General features: G+C 45.6%; 1 protein-coding gene across 1 annotated transcript in view; it reads right to left on the reverse strand.

Moving 5' to 3' along the window:
• CHRNA5 (cholinergic receptor nicotinic alpha 5 subunit) overlaps positions 1-18,482 on the reverse strand; it is a 186,574-nt gene that overhangs the window by 72,192 nt on the left and 95,900 nt on the right. The window contains exons 3-4 of the mRNA XM_069222044.1: positions 7,394-7,438; positions 5,894-6,003 (exon numbers count right to left, since the gene is read on the reverse strand). Coding sequence (XP_069078145.1) covers positions 5,894-6,003; positions 7,394-7,438 — 155 coding nt within the window. The remainder of the gene's footprint in view (positions 1-5,893; positions 6,004-7,393; positions 7,439-18,482) is intronic.

Genomic DNA, 18,482 nt, shown 5'->3' on the forward strand with positions numbered 1-18,482 from the left:
GGTTGTTAATATTTAACATGTCCAAATGTTGACCTATAGATCTGGCACAATGTTATGAAAGTCCCACAGAGGGGGCAAAACACTATTTCAGCAGACTATGTAGTGGTGGAGGCTTCTCTGCAGGCTTCAAACTACACCTAGACCAAAAAATGTGGGTGAGATACCCACAGGCAGATGGAACTTGTTACTGTTCCTTACAAGGGCTTTAAAGTGACAGTAGTGAGTCTGAGGACCAAACCTTCTATTCACTGGCACAGCTCAATTGATAAAACGCAGTGACACTCTGCGTGCAGGTTCCACCACAACTAGTCAACTGTGCCAAATCCTTAAGATTCCATGTCAACACACACTAAGCTTCAGAAAATGCATTCTCCCGAAGGACGCAAAACTCATCTCATCAATCTCCACAAGTTGAAAGTTTTTCTCCTCAAAGAGTTCTTCAGGGCAACCGTACAAGCTGTGATCAAAGTCTCTAGAGGGCTGTGTAACAAATGCAACAGCAAACACACAAGACTTGAGACTAGAAACTACAGTAAGGAGAAGACAAGACACCAAACATAGTTTTCTATGCTTCTAGGATCTGGAATTCTCTCCACACCCACCTGCAGCACACTTCCTCTCCAGAAGGACGTGAAGAGCTTCCTCTTCAAGCAACACTGCACCCAGGCATAACCCTCCATGTGATCAACATTATCTGATAATATCCCTTGTTCTACCTGCATCTCCTTCACATTCTCCTCCTCTGCATCCTCCTTTGAACCTATAGGAAGGTACAGCACTCCACTGCTTGGTTAATGCTACATAAATCTACACATGCATATATAAGGTAATTTCCTGCAGTTTTACCTCTGATTTATTAATGAATACCTCATGCAAATTATTGGGTGCTGAATTAGGGTTAATTTATGAAGGACGCCCCTGTTGCCCAGCATCTCACTCTGCTATATGGACTCTGTGGCTTCACACTCCTGTTCTATCCATTTTGGTATAACAGTAAAAAGTCTGAATTTCTGTTCCCAAGTGCTCATTTCTGGTGTGACTCAGGTAACTCTGTTTTCCGCGTAACATTGTCTGTATGCCTTGCTCTTCTTGGTACTCCTATGAGAGGTTAAGTCAAATCTTAAGAGCTGTCTGCTCAGAAAGACATATCCTTGCTTGGATGATTTCAGACTCAGATGTGATGAATGAATGAGATATTTTCATGAATCCTTTTATGATATATAGGGCCTTATTATGACCCTGGCTGTCCTAAGACCCCCAGGGTCGCGGTGGTGGTCAGGCTGCCGGCAATGCGGTGGTCTGACCACAATATTACTTCTGCGGCAGTAGCACCGCGGTCGGACCGCCAGCACTGCCACTTTTCATTTACACAACAGTTTGGCGGTGCTGGCGGTCCTAATCCGCCAGGGCAGTGCTGGAAGCAGCTGCACTCTGAGGATTACGAGTGCATGGGCCCGTCTGGCCAGCCCCGTCGCAATGTTCACTGCCTACTTTGCAGGCAGTGAACATTGCGACAGGTGCTGGTGCACTCTACGTACTACATCCTTGCCGCCGACTCTGTTATGAGCTGGAGACAATGCTGTAGGCACCGTTTCCACCCACTGCCCCAGGGGAAACTTGAAATGGGGCCGCGGGGAAGAGGCCGCACTGGCAGCAACCTGCCCGTCAGGACTTTGGCGAACGGCCTTTTCTGTCCGCCAAAGTCGTAATGACACCCATAGTCTTTGCCTTTTACGTTTTTTCTTTTTTGGTAGACTTGCTGTCTAGCAAGCATATGTGGTGTTCAAGTGTCAAGCAATATCACTGACCTGGTCAGTGAACTGCTCTGCCTCCCGTAGCTCCATCGGTAAGTAGAGTCCTTGTTCCTCTGAACTCCTGACGTCTGTCAGAGTTCGAGGCCATCCTCCACCTGCAGGCCTCTCCCTGCGCCTCATCCATGGTGTCTAGTGGGAGAGCCCTACTGTCCTACTAGGGTGCCCTCTGCCTCTCTCCTCCTTTTTCCTGCTTTGCTCTCTGTGTGCTTTCTCTTCCGTGTCTATCCCTTTTGTGCTCCTTTTGGCTTTCACTTCTGCGTTACACTCTTTCCTCGTTTTTCTCTCCACTAACTCCGTGCTCTCTCTCTCTCTTACTCCTGCTCTCTCCCCTCTCAATCTCCCTCACCGCTGCTGCCCCTGCGGCCCCACCCCCTCCTCTCTCTCTCGCTGTATTCCCACCACTGCTGCCCCCCAGCCCCACCCCCTTTTTTCATGCCATTTTACGCCCCGCTCCCGCCTCCCATCTGTCCTCTTCCCCCCCCTTACTTAATGGAGGCCGCTGCGCGGTAGGACGAGCAATACCACTGACCTGGTCAGTGAACTGCTCTGCCTCCTGTAGCTCCACCGGTAAGTAGAGCCCTCATTCCTCTGAACTCCTGACCTCTGTCAGGAGTTCTAGGCCCTCCTCCATTTTCCCCTTCTGCACCTGGACCGCGCCCAGCGTCGGAACCCCAGGTTCTCCCCTCCCCGACCGCCGGGACACTTGACTCCGCTACAAAGCCACCACCCTCCACGCACTCAACACTGGCCGCTCATCCACCTGCCAGCAAACCACCCCACAGCTCACCGCGGACCCTTCTCCTGCTGGAACATCACATTCACCAGCCTCCACGCCAGCGACCCACCCGCCAAGGCAGGACGCAACCATCTCAGATGCATCCTACTCAACACCCGCTCCGTCCACAAACACGCCATCGAACTCTGGAACATACTCGACTCAGCCTCCCCAGACGTCGCCTTCCTGACTGAGACCTGGATGAACCCCTCTTCAGCACCAGACATCGCCATAGCCATCCCGGACGGCTACAAAATCACCCGTAGGGACCGCACCAACAGACCAGGAGGAGGCATCGCCATCATCCACAGGAATACCCTCAGTATCACGACCAGCACCGAAGACACACTCAGTGCCGCCGAACAACTGCACTACCAGATCCCCACTGATCCAAACACCATCATCAGAGGGACCCTTGTTTACAGACCCCCCGGACCCCGACAGCAGTTCAGCAACTCCATCTCCGACGTCATCAGCACGCACACCCTCGCATCCACAGACTACATACTCCTCGGGGACCTGAACTTCCACCTCGAGAAACACCAAAGACAACAACTCCACCACCCTGCTCGACAACCTTGCCAACCTCGGCCTTAAGCAGCACGTCACAACACCCACCCACTCCGCTGGTCGGATGCTCGGACCCATTTCCACCAGCAAACACATCTCCTTCAGCCACACCACCGAACTCCACTGGACCGATCACCACTTCATCCACTTATCCTTTGAGAAACCCACAACACACCATCACCCGCAGCGGATTCCCCACCGCAGATGTAACAAGGTCACCGAAGACCAGCTGATCACCACTCCCTCCCGGAACCCACCTATCGACACCCCTGATATCGACACAGCAGCCCGCAACCTCAGGCAATGGATCAACGTCTGTGCAAACATTCTCGCCCTGAACAAGAAACCTTCTAACAAACGCACTGAAAGAAAGGCCTTCTGGTTCACCGCTGACCTCCAAGAATCCAAGCAAACATGCCGAAGACTTGAGAAAAAGTGGTGCCAAGAACAGACACTGGACAACCACATAGCCTTCAAGAACGCCATCCGCAGACACCACCAACTCATCCGAACCGCCAAAAGAACTGCCTTCAAAGAACGCATCAACAACAACGCACTCACCTACAACATCGTGAAGGAACTCTCCAACCTCTTTGCCAACATCAATGACATCCTGCCATCACAAGACCTCTGGGACTCCCTAGCCACCTTCTTCTACAGCAAGATCGCAGACATACATGACAGCTTCAATACCCAGACCCCCCGTCAACCACCAACACCACAGACTCACGGCCCCCCAGCCACACCAGCCTCCTGCTCTCCTGGACCCACATCAACGACGACGACACCATCAAAACCATGAACACCATCCACTCCGGCTCACCATCCAACCCCTGCCCTCCCCACATCTTCAACAAAGCGAACTCCATCATTGCATTCCAACCCCGGAAGATCATCAACAGTTTCTTCAAGACCGCTACCTTCCCGGAGAGCTGGAAACACGCCGAGATCAACACCCTCCTCAAGAAACCCAAGGCGGACCCAAAGGACCTCAAGAACTTCCTGCTCCCCTTTCCGGCAAAAGTCACCGAGAAAATTGTCAACAAACAACTGACCCGCTTCCTCGAGGAGAACAACATTCTGGACTCGTCCCAATCCGGATTCTGCAGCAACCACAGCACCGAAACCGCCCTCATTGCCGAAACCAACGATATCAGGACCTTACTTGACAACGGCAAAACCGCGGCCCTCATCCTCCTGGACCTCTCAGCCGCATTAAACACTGTCTGCCACCACACCCTACGCATACGCCTCAACGACGCAGGGATCCTCAACAGAGCCCTGGACTGGATCACCTCTTTCCTCATCGGCAGAATCCAGAGAGTCCGCCTCCCTCCATTCCACTCCGAAGCCACCAAAATCATCTGCGGCGTGCCTGAGGGATCATCCCTCAGCCCGACCCTCTTTAACGTCTACATGGCTCGCAAACATCGTCCGATCTCACAACCTCAACATCGTCTCATATGCCGATGACACCCAGCTGATCCTCTCCCTCACCAAGGACCCCACCACCGCCAAAACCAACCTCCATGAAGGAAGAAAGGCCATCACCGAATGGATGAAGAACAGCTGCCTGAAACTGAATTCTAACAAAACTGAGGTCCTCATCCTTGGCTCCACCCCCTCCACCTTGGATGACTCCTGGTGGCCTACCACACTGGGAACCGCACCAACACCCACCGACCACGCACGCAACCTGGGATTCATCCTGGACTCATCGCTATCAATGACCCAGCAAGTCAACTCTGTCTCCTCCTCCTGCTTCAACACCCTCCGCATGCTTCGGAAGATCTACAAATGGATCCCAACTGGAACCAGAAGGACAGTCACCCAAGCCCACGTAAGCAGCAGACTGGACTACGGCAACACCCTCTACGCAGGAACCAAGTCCAAGCTCCAGAAAAGTCTGCAACGCATACAGAACGCCACCACACGTCTCATCCTGGACATCCCCCGCCACAGCCACATAACAGCCCACCTGAGAGACCTGCACTGGCTCCGTCAACAAGAGAATCACGTTCAAACTCCTCACCCACGCTCACAAGACACTGCACAACACCGGACCAGAATACCTCAACAGACTGCTCTCCTTCTACACCCCGACCAGACAGCTTTGCTCTGCTGACCTTGCCCTCACAACCATCCCACTCATCCCCAGAACGACTGCCAGTGGCAGATCGTTCTCCCACCTCGCCGCCAAGACGTAGAACACTCTTCCCATCCACCTGCGACAGACACAGGATCTAATTACCTTCAGGAGACACCTCAAGACTTGGCTTTCGAGCAGTAGCAGCCTCACCCCCCTTTTTCCCCCCCTCAGCACCTTGAGACCCTCACGGGTGAGTAGTGCGCTTTCCAAATGCTTTGACTGATTGACTGAGTTTGTTGTTGATCATATTAGATAAATAATACTTACCACCAAACTGCACTAAAATCCGCATGATAAGGTAAGTACTTCATACTCCCCCCTGTTAAAATTTGGCAGGTTTGGCCTGCTGAAATGTAATCTCACCCAGTGATTACTGGGTGCGTTAAATAGTACTCAACTCATAATTCTGACCGATGCGCAAACATGAGTTTGCTTTGGTGTAGGAAAATACCGACCCACTCATAAGCTGGGCTTTACACTTCATAGTGACGTTTAAGTATTATGTTATGTACTGAAGTGTTGCATTAATTCATTCACACCCTATTTGTCATTCTTCAGCGGGTTATTATTCAAAATAAATCTTACTTGTCATATAGTACAATATCTGGAATCCAAACTGAACTTGATGGCACACGAATAGAAGATATTCCAGCGTAGTCTTTGGGGTCCCATCTTAAATTTACATCATTCCATTCCTTAAAAAAGTCAATAGACAATTATTGTTAACCTAGATGCCTGGCGATTTTAAGAAGCTATGCATTTCAATGCACAAGGCAGTCACAATTAATGCTTATTTTTCAAAATACAAATCACTTTCAGTCCTTAGCTTACCATGTGTGAAATATGTGAATACTCATAAATCTTTCCAAATCAATATTTCTCTTGTAAAAGATCTGCATGCAATGAAAACTGTTACAGTCCTGGGAAGATAATCAGCATTGTGCTGTAGTTAATAAAATGGTGTGAAAAACTAAGCAGGATTCCGAGAGCTTTTTGGTAATTGGGCAGTGTATGAAGATAACATACCTTGTATCACAGTCCTTTCACACTGTTTATCCTCTATCCCTGACTCCCCCTTACATAGTGATGTAATTTATGAAATTTGTAATCTTCTGATGTCAACAATTTTGCATCCTATCCCCAGCCCCTAAACACACTGGTGAGGGCTTAATGCAGGCCGCTATAGGCTGCACCCCTGCAGTACCATGGGTCCCCATTCAGTTTATACTTTAGGGAAAATCTGTGATAGAAGTGAGTCTTGGGGGGCTTCACCACATTCTTCAGGGGGGCGCCATAATTTTGCATTACACCACCTCAGACTGTCTGGTGAAAATTTACAAAGGCATTTATGAGCAATACAAGAGTGCCACTTCACATAATCATAATGTACTTTGTGGATCAGCCATAAAATGTCCAGCCCCCATGACTAAAAGATCAAACAGTATACAGACCTTACTATTTGTGCTAATTGATTATGAATTTTCCGAGGACAGTCACATTTTATGCCCATCTTTTGGAGAGTTCACAGCATAATTGAAGAGTACATGAATTAGTACTACAGGAGTCCTGCTGCTCATAAACGCCTTTGTGAATCAGCCCGACTGCGTGTAATGTTCTGCTTACAGAAACGTCAGAGAGAGAAATCAAAAATCGCAGGTGAAGCAAATACAATTAAATGTTATGATGCTGTTGCTAAGGGAGGGATCCTGCGCCGCTGACAAAGAAAGAGCAGATCACAGTGAAATCGAATTGCCTGCCCCTTCCCATTACTGTTAACTTTTACACTGTCCGTGGGTTTGTAAGATAATCGATTCAGAACAGGCAACGATGCTGTACAGATGCCACATCTTCTGAAGGTCTGTAACCTGTCAAAGCCTCGTTCTTTGTACGAAGGGATGTTTCAGTCCACGCATGGTGTATTTATGCTCATATGCCATCACCTATGGTACAATAAACTATTTACAATCGTTTGTTTTTGCGATAAATACATTGGCATTTAAAAATATATATCATTTGTTACCCAGTGCTTAAAATATAGATAATTCCAGAGACTCTATCAGTAGATACAACAATTTTCGAGCATACCTGTTTCAACCACACGTTGGTAGTCATTAACTGGTTTTTCTCATCCTATAAAACAAAAATAATTATGGTTGAATAAGATAGGCAATGTTTTCCGACATAACATTGTAGAATAGTGTAACCTATCTAAATTTGTTTAGCATAATTTAAGTCATCTACATTTAACACTCTTTTATTTGACATTTTCATCTGCTTTGCCAGAGTAAAATGTCACAAGTTGTAATTAATTCATCCAGATGTATCATACAATTTCTAAGAAAGGTGACATTTCGGTCATTCAGCTCTTCCATCTGACAGAAGACCACAACATCTTAAACTCATTCTCAGGCGAATAGGACCACATAGTTCAACATGGTAAAGTGGTAGGCGGGACTGTAGCATCGCAGGATTGTGGGGCACTGAGGTTTGCAGACTCTTAAAGGGACCATGCCCTGGATCCAGTCTTGCCTCTGTAACAATAACCATCTAGAACGCTGCTGTTGATGATGCCTGCTTGGACTTTGAAGCTTATTGTGACAACATTTAGCGGATTGTTAACATTTGCAGCAGTTGCTCCTGTTCTGCCACATAGATGGTGCAATGGTGCACTGGCCGAGAGCTTCTTTTCCATGAAACTGCACCCCTTTTAGTCCCCACTGGCTTAAAAGACAATGCCCTATTCTAGAGGTCTGGTGCTACGTAGTAATATCTCACCCACTCCTAAGGCTGGATTATGGAATGGGTGGCTTGTTAACAATGCTGAGCGGGGACTCCTGACAAAAGGAAAGCATCACCTGTGAGAGTTTGCACCAAACGCCACTGTCAGAGGTGAGCGTTAGTATGACAGCATTCGCCTTAGTTGTATCAGTCTGCACACATTTTGAACATGACCAGTGTTCTTTAGAAACCTTTATCGAAGCATAGGACCTGGGACATCCAAGACACTCTGCCAGCCAAACTCCAACATCCCCCAACGTGCTACATAGAAGCTAACACACTCCAACTACCGAACTAGAATCTTAAGAATAAGATTCCATATTGCCAAAAAACGATACACATTCCCCTTCATACAATAATGAAAAAAACAATACCAAAAACAAAATGCAGTTGATATAATGTTACTAAAGTAAATTCAATGATGCACAATTATTAGTAGAATATATAGGACTAATAAACATATGGTAATTTCCTGCATGAGTTTTACACCCAGAAATAACCTTACATTTGTTCTGTGTCTCAAATATATAATAATAACTAAGCAATATAGTTGGCTTACAAAACATTTAAACCCATTTAAAAAAAAAAACAAATCTTATTGCATTTTGTCAAATAAACCTCTGTGCATTGCTCATAACATGTCGTATATGCTTGGTACAACAAGTGAATGAATACTATTCCAATGGTCAGTTCAACACAATATATTCTGTTGTACATCTATATACATTGTGAGTATAACACTACAACTCAACATCAAACTCCTGGTGGTTCCGGTTTGTCGGTTCACTCATAGGGGAGGGCCATTATAAACAGCCCCCCATCGAAGTGGACAGGTGCCCATAAAGGGGGTCTGAGACAGATACGGCTCCAAGGGATGATTCTGGGGACTCCCTCCCCACATTGTAGGCCTGCTCATCGTCATGTCAGTTTTAATGTTCCCACCTCATTGTTAGAAATTGTGACTGTTATACATAAGAGTGTTTATTGGGATGTGGGGTAACGGACCCCAAATCCCTCCAAAAGGGTGCCCCATTCTAAGGTAATGGGTTTTTTGCGAAGTCTGCGATATTCCTTATGCCGAATAGGAGCACTTTTGGCTAATCCCCAGTGTGCCACCTCCTCCCACCACCTGGCGAGCCTAGTTGCCGCCAAAGCCTTCCACTGTCTAGTAATGAGTCTTTTGGCTAATAGTAATGTCAAATCCGCAAATCGCCATCTCTCTCCGTCACCTTGTGTCCTCTGCGTGTATCCGCTGTGTATACTCTTTATAGTCAAAAAGACGGAGCCGCTCCAGCAGCTCAGCATACCTCATGTGGGCTTCATACAACTCTTTAGAGCTTTCAGGTTCATTGGGGGAACGCATGTTCCAGGGCGCCCAGTCTGTCCTCCAACAGTGTAATGCTCCTCACTATCTCCCTTCTGGTGCTCTCTGTCACCAATCGAGGTCCCTCGCACCATCACCTTAAAGGTTTCCCACTCTAACAGTGGGGAGGATGACATGCCTGCGTTTTCAGCAAAATAGGTGTTGATAATTGTTGCGATTTTCTCCCTCTACACCACATCCTCTAGCAAAGATGGCCACATACGCTTCGTAGGTATTAAACATTTTACACCGAATAACTCCTCTTTCATTCGATCGATTCCTTTACCTGAGCCCTCACACAAACATATTGCCCAACACACAATTAATCACTACTAGTACAACTTCTTCCATCATAATAATTTTTCTGTTTTACATGAGTTTCTTTAATCCTACTTTTGATTTATTTTGCCTGATAATGTATGACACAAGATTCAAACAACCAACCAGGATTGAATTTTGCTCAAGGGCATGTACCTCTCATCACCTCAAGCCAATACCATCACTCGTGGTCACTCTGTACATCCAAACCTTCTTGGCAATTTGTGGTTCCCAATCCAGATGACTCCTAACAGCTATTTGAATAATGCCCTTCAAAACACGGTTAACCTGTTCAATAATACTATTTCCACTAGGATTATACAGAGAAGTGGTAAAATAAGTTATGCCCAATTTGCTAAATAATATCTTGCCTTATTGGAAGTAAATTGAACACCATTATCACTGAGCCTTCATGTAAAAATACTTCATCTAAGAAACTCAAGACACTATTAGTGTCCACTGTATCGACAATGCGAACAACAGGAGAGCATAAAAGAGTATCAATTTAGCCAAAACATACATCTAAAATGGACCAATCGGCCCCAAGATATCAATTGAAATACTTTCCTATAAATACTTGGAATAACTCTCTCACACATAAGAACTCTAAGTATCCTCAAAGAGTTGTCAGCCTTGAAACAGTTACTATGTTCTCCTTTACATTTTCCACAATCAATTCCAGGCCACCAGTTCAGTCTCCTTACAGCCTGTTTGGACTTAATCAGTCCTTCATGACTCAGTTCAATGATAGTTGTTCTCAATGTTTACGTTTTCATCTTGCAAAAAAATGTAATTGCTCACAGATAATTCATTGCTAATCTCACAAAACATTTCTCAATTGGTAATTCTGCTGGGGTCAACCCCTTTTTTTATAAACTCCATCACTTTCTATAGGATCTCATCCTTTCTTTACTCTTGTACCGATTCCAGTTGCTTCAGAGCAGTTAACCCACCATCATGCACAATTGCAGTTTTATATTTCTTTCACTCTACCAATTGGGTTGGCATCCTAAATGAGATTTCTGAAACATTTACGGTACCTTCAGCAGATAATATTTTCACAAATGGTTTATAATCATAATGCATAAGGAATGATTTTCTCCAGACAAACTGTCTAAAATGTTATATCGCCCATACTCAAAAGTAACATTTCTCATTCAATAATCGAGTATCGTTCTTCGGTTGGGGATATGAAGTGAGTTGCATATGTAATGATGACTTCACTGCCATCTTCCGCTATTTGAGATAACATGTCACTCATACCAACATTATAATATCACTTAGTAGTGATGACACTATTAAGTTCAGGATCAAATCCCACCAGAGCTGATGCATTAATGGTAGACTCAGAATCCATCTGACAGCATCTGTCTATTCCAACAACATACAGATATTATACGTTGTTCATCAAATTATGGTACACATTTTGTGTCAAATTCAGCAAGCTCAAGAAATGATCGAACATCATCTTTATTCACTAATGCAAGGGCATTTAAAACAGCATCACCAATTATGGTTTAGATTTTATGGTGGTCATTACAACCTCAGCGGTCTTTTAACAAGACCGCCGAGGGACCGCCGTGCGGAAGACCACCAGTAGTGGCGGTTTGCCGCTCGGCGTATTATGACCGTTAGCTGCCCTCCGTCGTTTTTCCAACGGAGAACCGCCAACAGCCATACTTGCGGGCGGCGGGGAAGTGGAGGTTGCTCCACCTCCACCGCCACGCCAACAGAACACCGCCCAGCTAATCACGTCTTGTGATTCTGCGCGGCGGTGTTCTGTTGGCGGTGTGGTGTCGGCGGAGCTGCCCCCATGGCTCCCGTCCCCTCCCGGCGGATCGACGGAACAGGTAAGTCGATGCGGGGGTGTTGTGTGGGTGCATGGGGGTGTGCGTCTGTGTATGTAGAGGGGGGTGTGAGTGCGTGGATGTTTGCGGGTGTGTTGCGTGTGTTGGGAATGAGTGCGTGTATGTCTGTCTGTATGGATGTGTGCGTGTATGTCTGTATATGGGTGTGCATGTCTGACTGAGTGTGTGGATGTAGACATGTATGTTGGTGTGTGTGCGTGTATGTGTGTTGGTGGTGCCTGCGTGCGTGTTGTGTGTGTGTGAGTTATGTGATGTTGGGGGTCGGGGTGGGGAGGGGGGCCCTGCCACCTTTGGGGGGTGGCAGGGGTGGTGGGGGGTGTAGGGGAGGGAGTCGGGGTGGGGGTGGGGGGTGGGGGAGACCCCTATCAGTGCCAGGGAAGGAATTCCCTGGCACTGATAGGGCTTACCGCCATGAATTTCATGGCAGTTCCTACCGCTGGAAATCCACAGCGGTAAGCCAGGTTGAAATACCGGCGGCGGTATTGTGACGGCCGCCGGGCTGGAGACCCAGGTCTCCAGCCCAGCGGGCGGAACGGTGAAGCGGCGGATGTCCATGGTGGTAACCGCCATGGTCATAATACAAAAAAAAAGACCGCCAGCCTGTTGGCGGTCTTACCGCCGCTTTAACACCATCCGCCAGGGTTGTAATGACCCCCTATGTCTTTTGCACTACCCAATACCCTAAGTAGGTCACACTCCTTTCTGAAAAAATACATTTGGAATCCCTCACAGTAAGTCCACATTTTTTTAACATGCTCAAACCTTTGACCAATCTTACAACATGCTCACACTTATTAAAAGGAAGAATTTAATTCACTTCTCTTTACCAACAATTGAAAATGCCAATCCAAATGTAATCCACTTGAACTGAAGGCAGCCAAAAGGCGTAATTAGTACTGTATACCTCTTACTATCGTAATGTATTGAGATTCAGTGGTACTCTCACGATAAGCCCACAGTTAAAAAACAATTAGCCCCTTTAAACAACACTAACAATTCTTCAACCTTAATCAACGGAAATCTCTCCAATAATGTTGTTATTTAGATGGCAAACATCAGCATAAAACCTGATCTTGCCATTGCTGTGATATGCTATCACTAAGGTAGAAATTAATTCTGATGCTTCAATGGGCTTGATATGGCAGCATCTACTAATTTATTTCATTCTTTTGAATCCTCACTGTTGAAAATTGGGTTATTAGTTGTACAAGATGTGAGGCCTGCGCAAATAATAGGTGCTAAATCCCCCTTGATTGGGAAACAAGCACCCTTCTGTAGCTCTTGACTCTCTCAGGGTAACGAAGCACACCAGCGCAAGGCTTACCCTGGGAGGTGTTGTGGGCTACTAATCACCATTCTACGGCACGCAATGTTATCAGTCAATACATGATTGTTCAGCCAGTGTTTTTCTTTAGAAACAGGAAAAACACATTTATCACACCCATCCTAGTAAATAGTATGCGTTAATTTACAAATATATACATATGGCACATCAAAATTATCTTGGATTACGTTATGAAATCATGTTTGACCTCAAAGGATCATGACAGTCAAAGGCACAGCCCTCCTCATACCAAACAATACATCAAAATATAGGGGGTATCACCTTAGATAAAACAGGCCTGTTGGATTTAACAAGTGTTAACCATATTACAAGAACAACAAACCACATATTAATATCATCATCATTTTATGCATAAATGCAATAATAACCATGTGTACATGAAATTAATGTCAAAAAAGCATATCAACCTTGATCACTAACCACAGTCAAAATTATCATATCTTAATTTGAATATGAACAAAACATATATGTGTTCTTATATATTTTCAGGCCACATAAAATGCAGCAATAGAAATAGCCCCTAAAGGGCACTGCACTCCATGTGTCTTCAAACACTTTCAGGCCACATAAAATGCATCCATAGAACCATCCCTCAGAATGTGCTACATTTCCAGCTGTAGAGCAACATCTCAAGTCCTACAATTGCTAAAAAAACAATGAAAATCTTGGAGGGGTCATAATTTCCTTGACCTTACAAACATGGTGTCAGTACCTTAAATTTCCATTTGGGGGTGCTGCTGCACTCCTGTAGCCTCCCTACCCTTTCTCTTTAATGGTGGTGGTGTCCCTGCTGCCCTGGGGCCACCACAAGGTGAGATACATATGGTAATAAAACTCTCCAGAGGCATTATAGGGCGCTACAGCTGGAGGAGCAGTGAATATTTTATTAGCAGCTCTCCTGCTGTGCTGGGGTAGACCAGGGTAGCTTTTCCACTGCTTTCTTTTTCTGGGGTGTGGGTCCCACTGGGACAACCAACCTTCCTTTCTTGTTTGGGAAGCTTGAGGCGTATGCCCCTGGCAGCGCTAACTGGCTCCCAGCCAGCACTCCTCGATGCCAGTGCAGGATCCGGCAGCGTGTTTCTCCTCTGCCTGCTCCATTTGGGCAGGAATTTTGTTATATGGTGACTGGCCCATTCCCCCCCAGATACAGGGAGCAAAGCAGCTACCAGTGGGAACCCATAGATGGGGTCCCAGGCCCCTTTTCTCTTTGTTTGACGGCTGTGACAACACTCCCCCAGTTTCCATCTGCATTAGATCCGGGGGTGATGGGGTTTCCCGGGCCAGAAATGAGCTCAATACACCTTTCCCTTTCTTGGTGAAATAGACCAAAATACTCCTTATGACAAACCCACAGCCCTGGCCCACCCTGGGGGTAATTCTTCCCATGGACGTCGGAGTCCCACGTGCTCTATCCTCGCTGGGGGGTCAAAACTCACCAACTTTAAAACAGTCAGAACTCGGGCCCTATAGGACAGATTCAGACACTCCTTGTCTCATTTTACTCCTGGTCTTTGTCTCTGGGCGCAAAAGTCCAGATCTTTCCTCCAACAGATCCTCAGGGAGTGTAACGGGCCAGTCTTCCTGACCTTTGGAGAGGCCCACTGGTCCCAGGGTCAACCTAGGCAGAGTCCTCCGTCCTTTTAGGACATCAGAGGGTTTCTCCTTCCAATTGAACATGTCAGTCCCAGTCCCAGGATCCAGCAGCAAAAAGCACCAAAACCACATGCAGACCTTTCTCTCCTCTGTGAAAGACAGCGTAAAAGAGGGTGTAAAGTTCTAGAAGCCAGGCATTCCTGGCCAATCTTGGGGTACATCACATCATCTCTCCAACCCCGTAACAACCATATTGCACAGCATGCTGGGCAGTTCAAGATGGCATCATCTATGAGTCACTGTTCACATCTACTCTGGGGCCCCAGCTGTGCCCTTCGCTGACATTACTGCCATGATCTTTCTCACCAAAACTTCAAAGAGAAGCTCCCTTCTGTGTAGGCTCCAGTTACCTGGGCTTCACAGTTTGTTCAGTGGGCCCATGCTTTCCCCAGCTGTGGTACACTGTGGCAGGTAATGAACACATGCAGATTTTCATCCACACCCCTTCCTCCTCAGGAGCTGAGGGAAGCATGGTTGATTACTCCTTTTGTGTGGGTAGCCTGTGTTCCCTCTGCTGGGGGGGGATCTAAATAACTTGGCTCACAAGAGTGCCAACAAGCCTGGGCTCTGCTCCTGAGCTTAGTCAGGGAAATCATAAATTTTTGGATGACACATAAGATGTACAAATGAATGTTTGGCCCATAAGATGCACATTTATGTGTTGGGAACTTGTGTAATCCCTCTTGGTGCACAGGTTTCACCCCATTTTGATATCTTGATGGATGCTGCAAGCCAAAGAGAAGCAAAACTGCAGTCAAAGGCAGATTTCCTTCTCTGTATATAGTAAAATGTCACCGCAGACAAAACAGTAAACCCTACTGACTTTCCCTATGAATGCCTACCCCAGGTCAATATCTAACCTTGCAAAGTCCCCCCTGCACCAGTCTACCTGTGAACAGTTACTGGGCTACTCATGGCTGTTGTCTCATACGCACAGCCCGCACATGTGTGCACATGCAAGTGCCCATGTAACAACATACAGCCAGCTAGGTTCCCCCTACCCTCTGGCATCACAGTAGGCTTATCTTAAAAGGTGGACAGTGGTGGTAAACATGTGGATTCCATTTACCACATGCTTACAGTGGATGAGACATATAGAGAGGCTTACCCACAGTAAAAAGTCTAAAACAGGGTGATCCAAAAAGCAAAAAGACTGTACTTATTAAATGGGCAGAACCCATTTTGCAACACACATCCCTTAGAAGTATGGTTACATTTCTAGCTAATTGGTCTTTCAGGCAAACATTGCTATTCAACAGGATTTCATATTCAAATCAAATAGGGTTTACAATCGTCCCACTAAAAACTGTAGGAAATATCTTAAGCATGCTCTTAAAACTAGTCACCATCATCGACAAAAAACACTTTCTCTTTGCTGCTGAATTTAACACAAAGTGTTGATTCTTTTGACCATACCAACCCAAAACAGGTGCCCCACTTCCTCACCACATATAACTTCCCTACCATTTGTCTCATTTTGACATGAAAAATGAAACAAGGACAAACTAACTTATCCATGCCTTCTCCTCTGTAGTCCTCAGCATAAATGTCAGAAAGTTACACTTTTGACAATCTTCTCTGCAATTTGTTTTCTCCACACTAGCTCATTAGCAATGGCGAGAGTCTGATTCAGCATATAGTTGACGTGAAACATCATTAAGCAGGCTGCATACTGAATTGTTATTATTTTTTATCACAATTCCTGATGTTCAAAACTAAAATGTATTTTATATTTATCACACTCTCCACTTCATCATCTTCTTCACTGCAAGTTAGATCTCTCTGACCTTCTATGCACTTAACTCTATCTTTCCTTTTCTTACACCCGTACAAAATGGCCATGTTCTCCAGAAGAACTGCACTTTTGGTTTAATGGCTGGACATGATCTGCTATATGCTTAATGCTCCTTGCTACTGCATCAATAGCATTTAGGAACATCATTATTAGAAAACGTTTTCACTTACCTTCCAAGAGATATGCCACATATTTCCCTAACCAATTCACACTCCACACCGTAAAACTCCCACTTCACAGCTTTAGCACACCTTCAAGACATTTAAGCTTTATTGACAAAGGCCTATACATCCTTTAACTCTGGGTCACTACTGATCCACAACCTCTCCTGAGTAAAAGGATTACAAGCATGCTTTACTACTTGGTCCCTAAGCAGTTCTTCTTGGAGCTTTCAACTCTGCAATGGATTGCTAGTTTCCTGAGAACAGTTGCAAGATCATCTATAGATTCTCTCTTCTCTAGCAATTTGTATACATACTTTTGGGGAGAAATATTTATCAAAATGAAAGAAAGCTTACTCAAAGTAATCACCCTCTTCTGCAGCACTCTCTTTAGGCATATGGTTATACACTCTGATACGTCAAGTTCCTAGAAAGTGTAATAATATTGTTTTGGGGGAGGGGGGCCTTTCTGCAGACTTCAATAGTTCTGAGCTAACTGATAAATTATTCCTATTCTATCCAGCTCATCCATTGTTCAGCAGCTGCCAGCCAAAGTGTTTGAGACAGACTGACTGTAAAACGGTGTGCTAATGTTTGCATTCAATAATTGAATAGTTCAATTAGACTCGAACAGAACTGGACTAGTCCACTGTCCAAGCATCACCACGATCACAGTAACCATACATCAATCAAAAATGCATTGGATCAAAGATTGAAAAGAACTTACAAAAGTAAGCAATAAAGAAGAAAATAGCCCACTAAATGCAAGGATATAATTAATAATGGTCCCCGCTCCGGGCCCTTAAAGGTGGTGACACCATCCAGGCGATTAACTGCTTGAATAGAGGGTAGATTAAATAAACTAAAATTTTCAGCCATGTAATTTAGGATATTCCTTTGAGTGGAACGTTTAACATGAACCTGTTTCACAGGGAGACCCTCTGTGTGAATCATTTAAAAAACAGCCCCTACATGGGTGTGAATTGAAGCCCCAGGCACAATCATCTCAATCTGGTGAGTGGGAAGAGAGAGGAGGAAAGCTTCTAAAAACTTTCCCACTTTCTCGAGTCTCTGAATTCTCTTTCCCATGAATAGGAGTGTGGATGTCAATGCAATGAATAGTCATCTTGGACTTACAGAACAGACCAAATTTCACAAGTGTGACTAGGGCCCCTGTAGTTCGTCCACCCAGGGATGGAGTTCCTAAAGGACACATATCCATCTAAGTAAAATCCCCATTAGAGTTCCATGTCTCCTGTAGATTAATAATGTCATGGGAATCGAAAAAACATATTATTTCAGGATCCCCTGATTTATCCTGGACCCCCGATTTATTGCAGCTCAAGACCTTAAGCAATCTAAGGGTCCTGCCAACATTTGCACTCGCCACGGTTGTGTCAATCCATTCAGGTCCCAGTCCATCTTGCTATTCAGCTCACTCAATGATTCATATCGATTGCACAGGAGGATGGTTTCACTCTGCGGTTGAGCCAACATGGGACTTGCCACCATCCTGGAGGGCAGAAAATGTTTCCTTCTGGCTATCCCCTCCCTTACCCCTTAAGGGTTTGTAGAAGAAGCCAAGGGTGGGGGAGCACAGAGATTAGGCCAGGGGACGAAGGGAGGGATGAAGATTCTCTCAGAATAGACCCCACTCTCAGAGGACACCATCCATAGCCTTAGGACTATACCCAATCCACCCTGTTCTCCTTATGATTATTTCCTCAAATGGCCACTTTATATGAAGATTGGGAAATCTCCCTACTAGCCAGTGGACCACCGCTTTTAACTTGACTATAGGATTCTGTTTCGCCCTGATTTAATGGAGGTACATTGGTCAAAACGAGTACATAGGGTATGCATGCTGGAGGGAGTTGAATGACCATCTCATTG

This window comes from Pleurodeles waltl, chromosome 3_1, assembly GCF_031143425.1.
Source record: "Pleurodeles waltl isolate 20211129_DDA chromosome 3_1, aPleWal1.hap1.20221129, whole genome shotgun sequence".
In the NCBI taxonomy this organism is placed as follows: Eukaryota; Metazoa; Chordata; class Amphibia; order Caudata; family Salamandridae; genus Pleurodeles; species Pleurodeles waltl.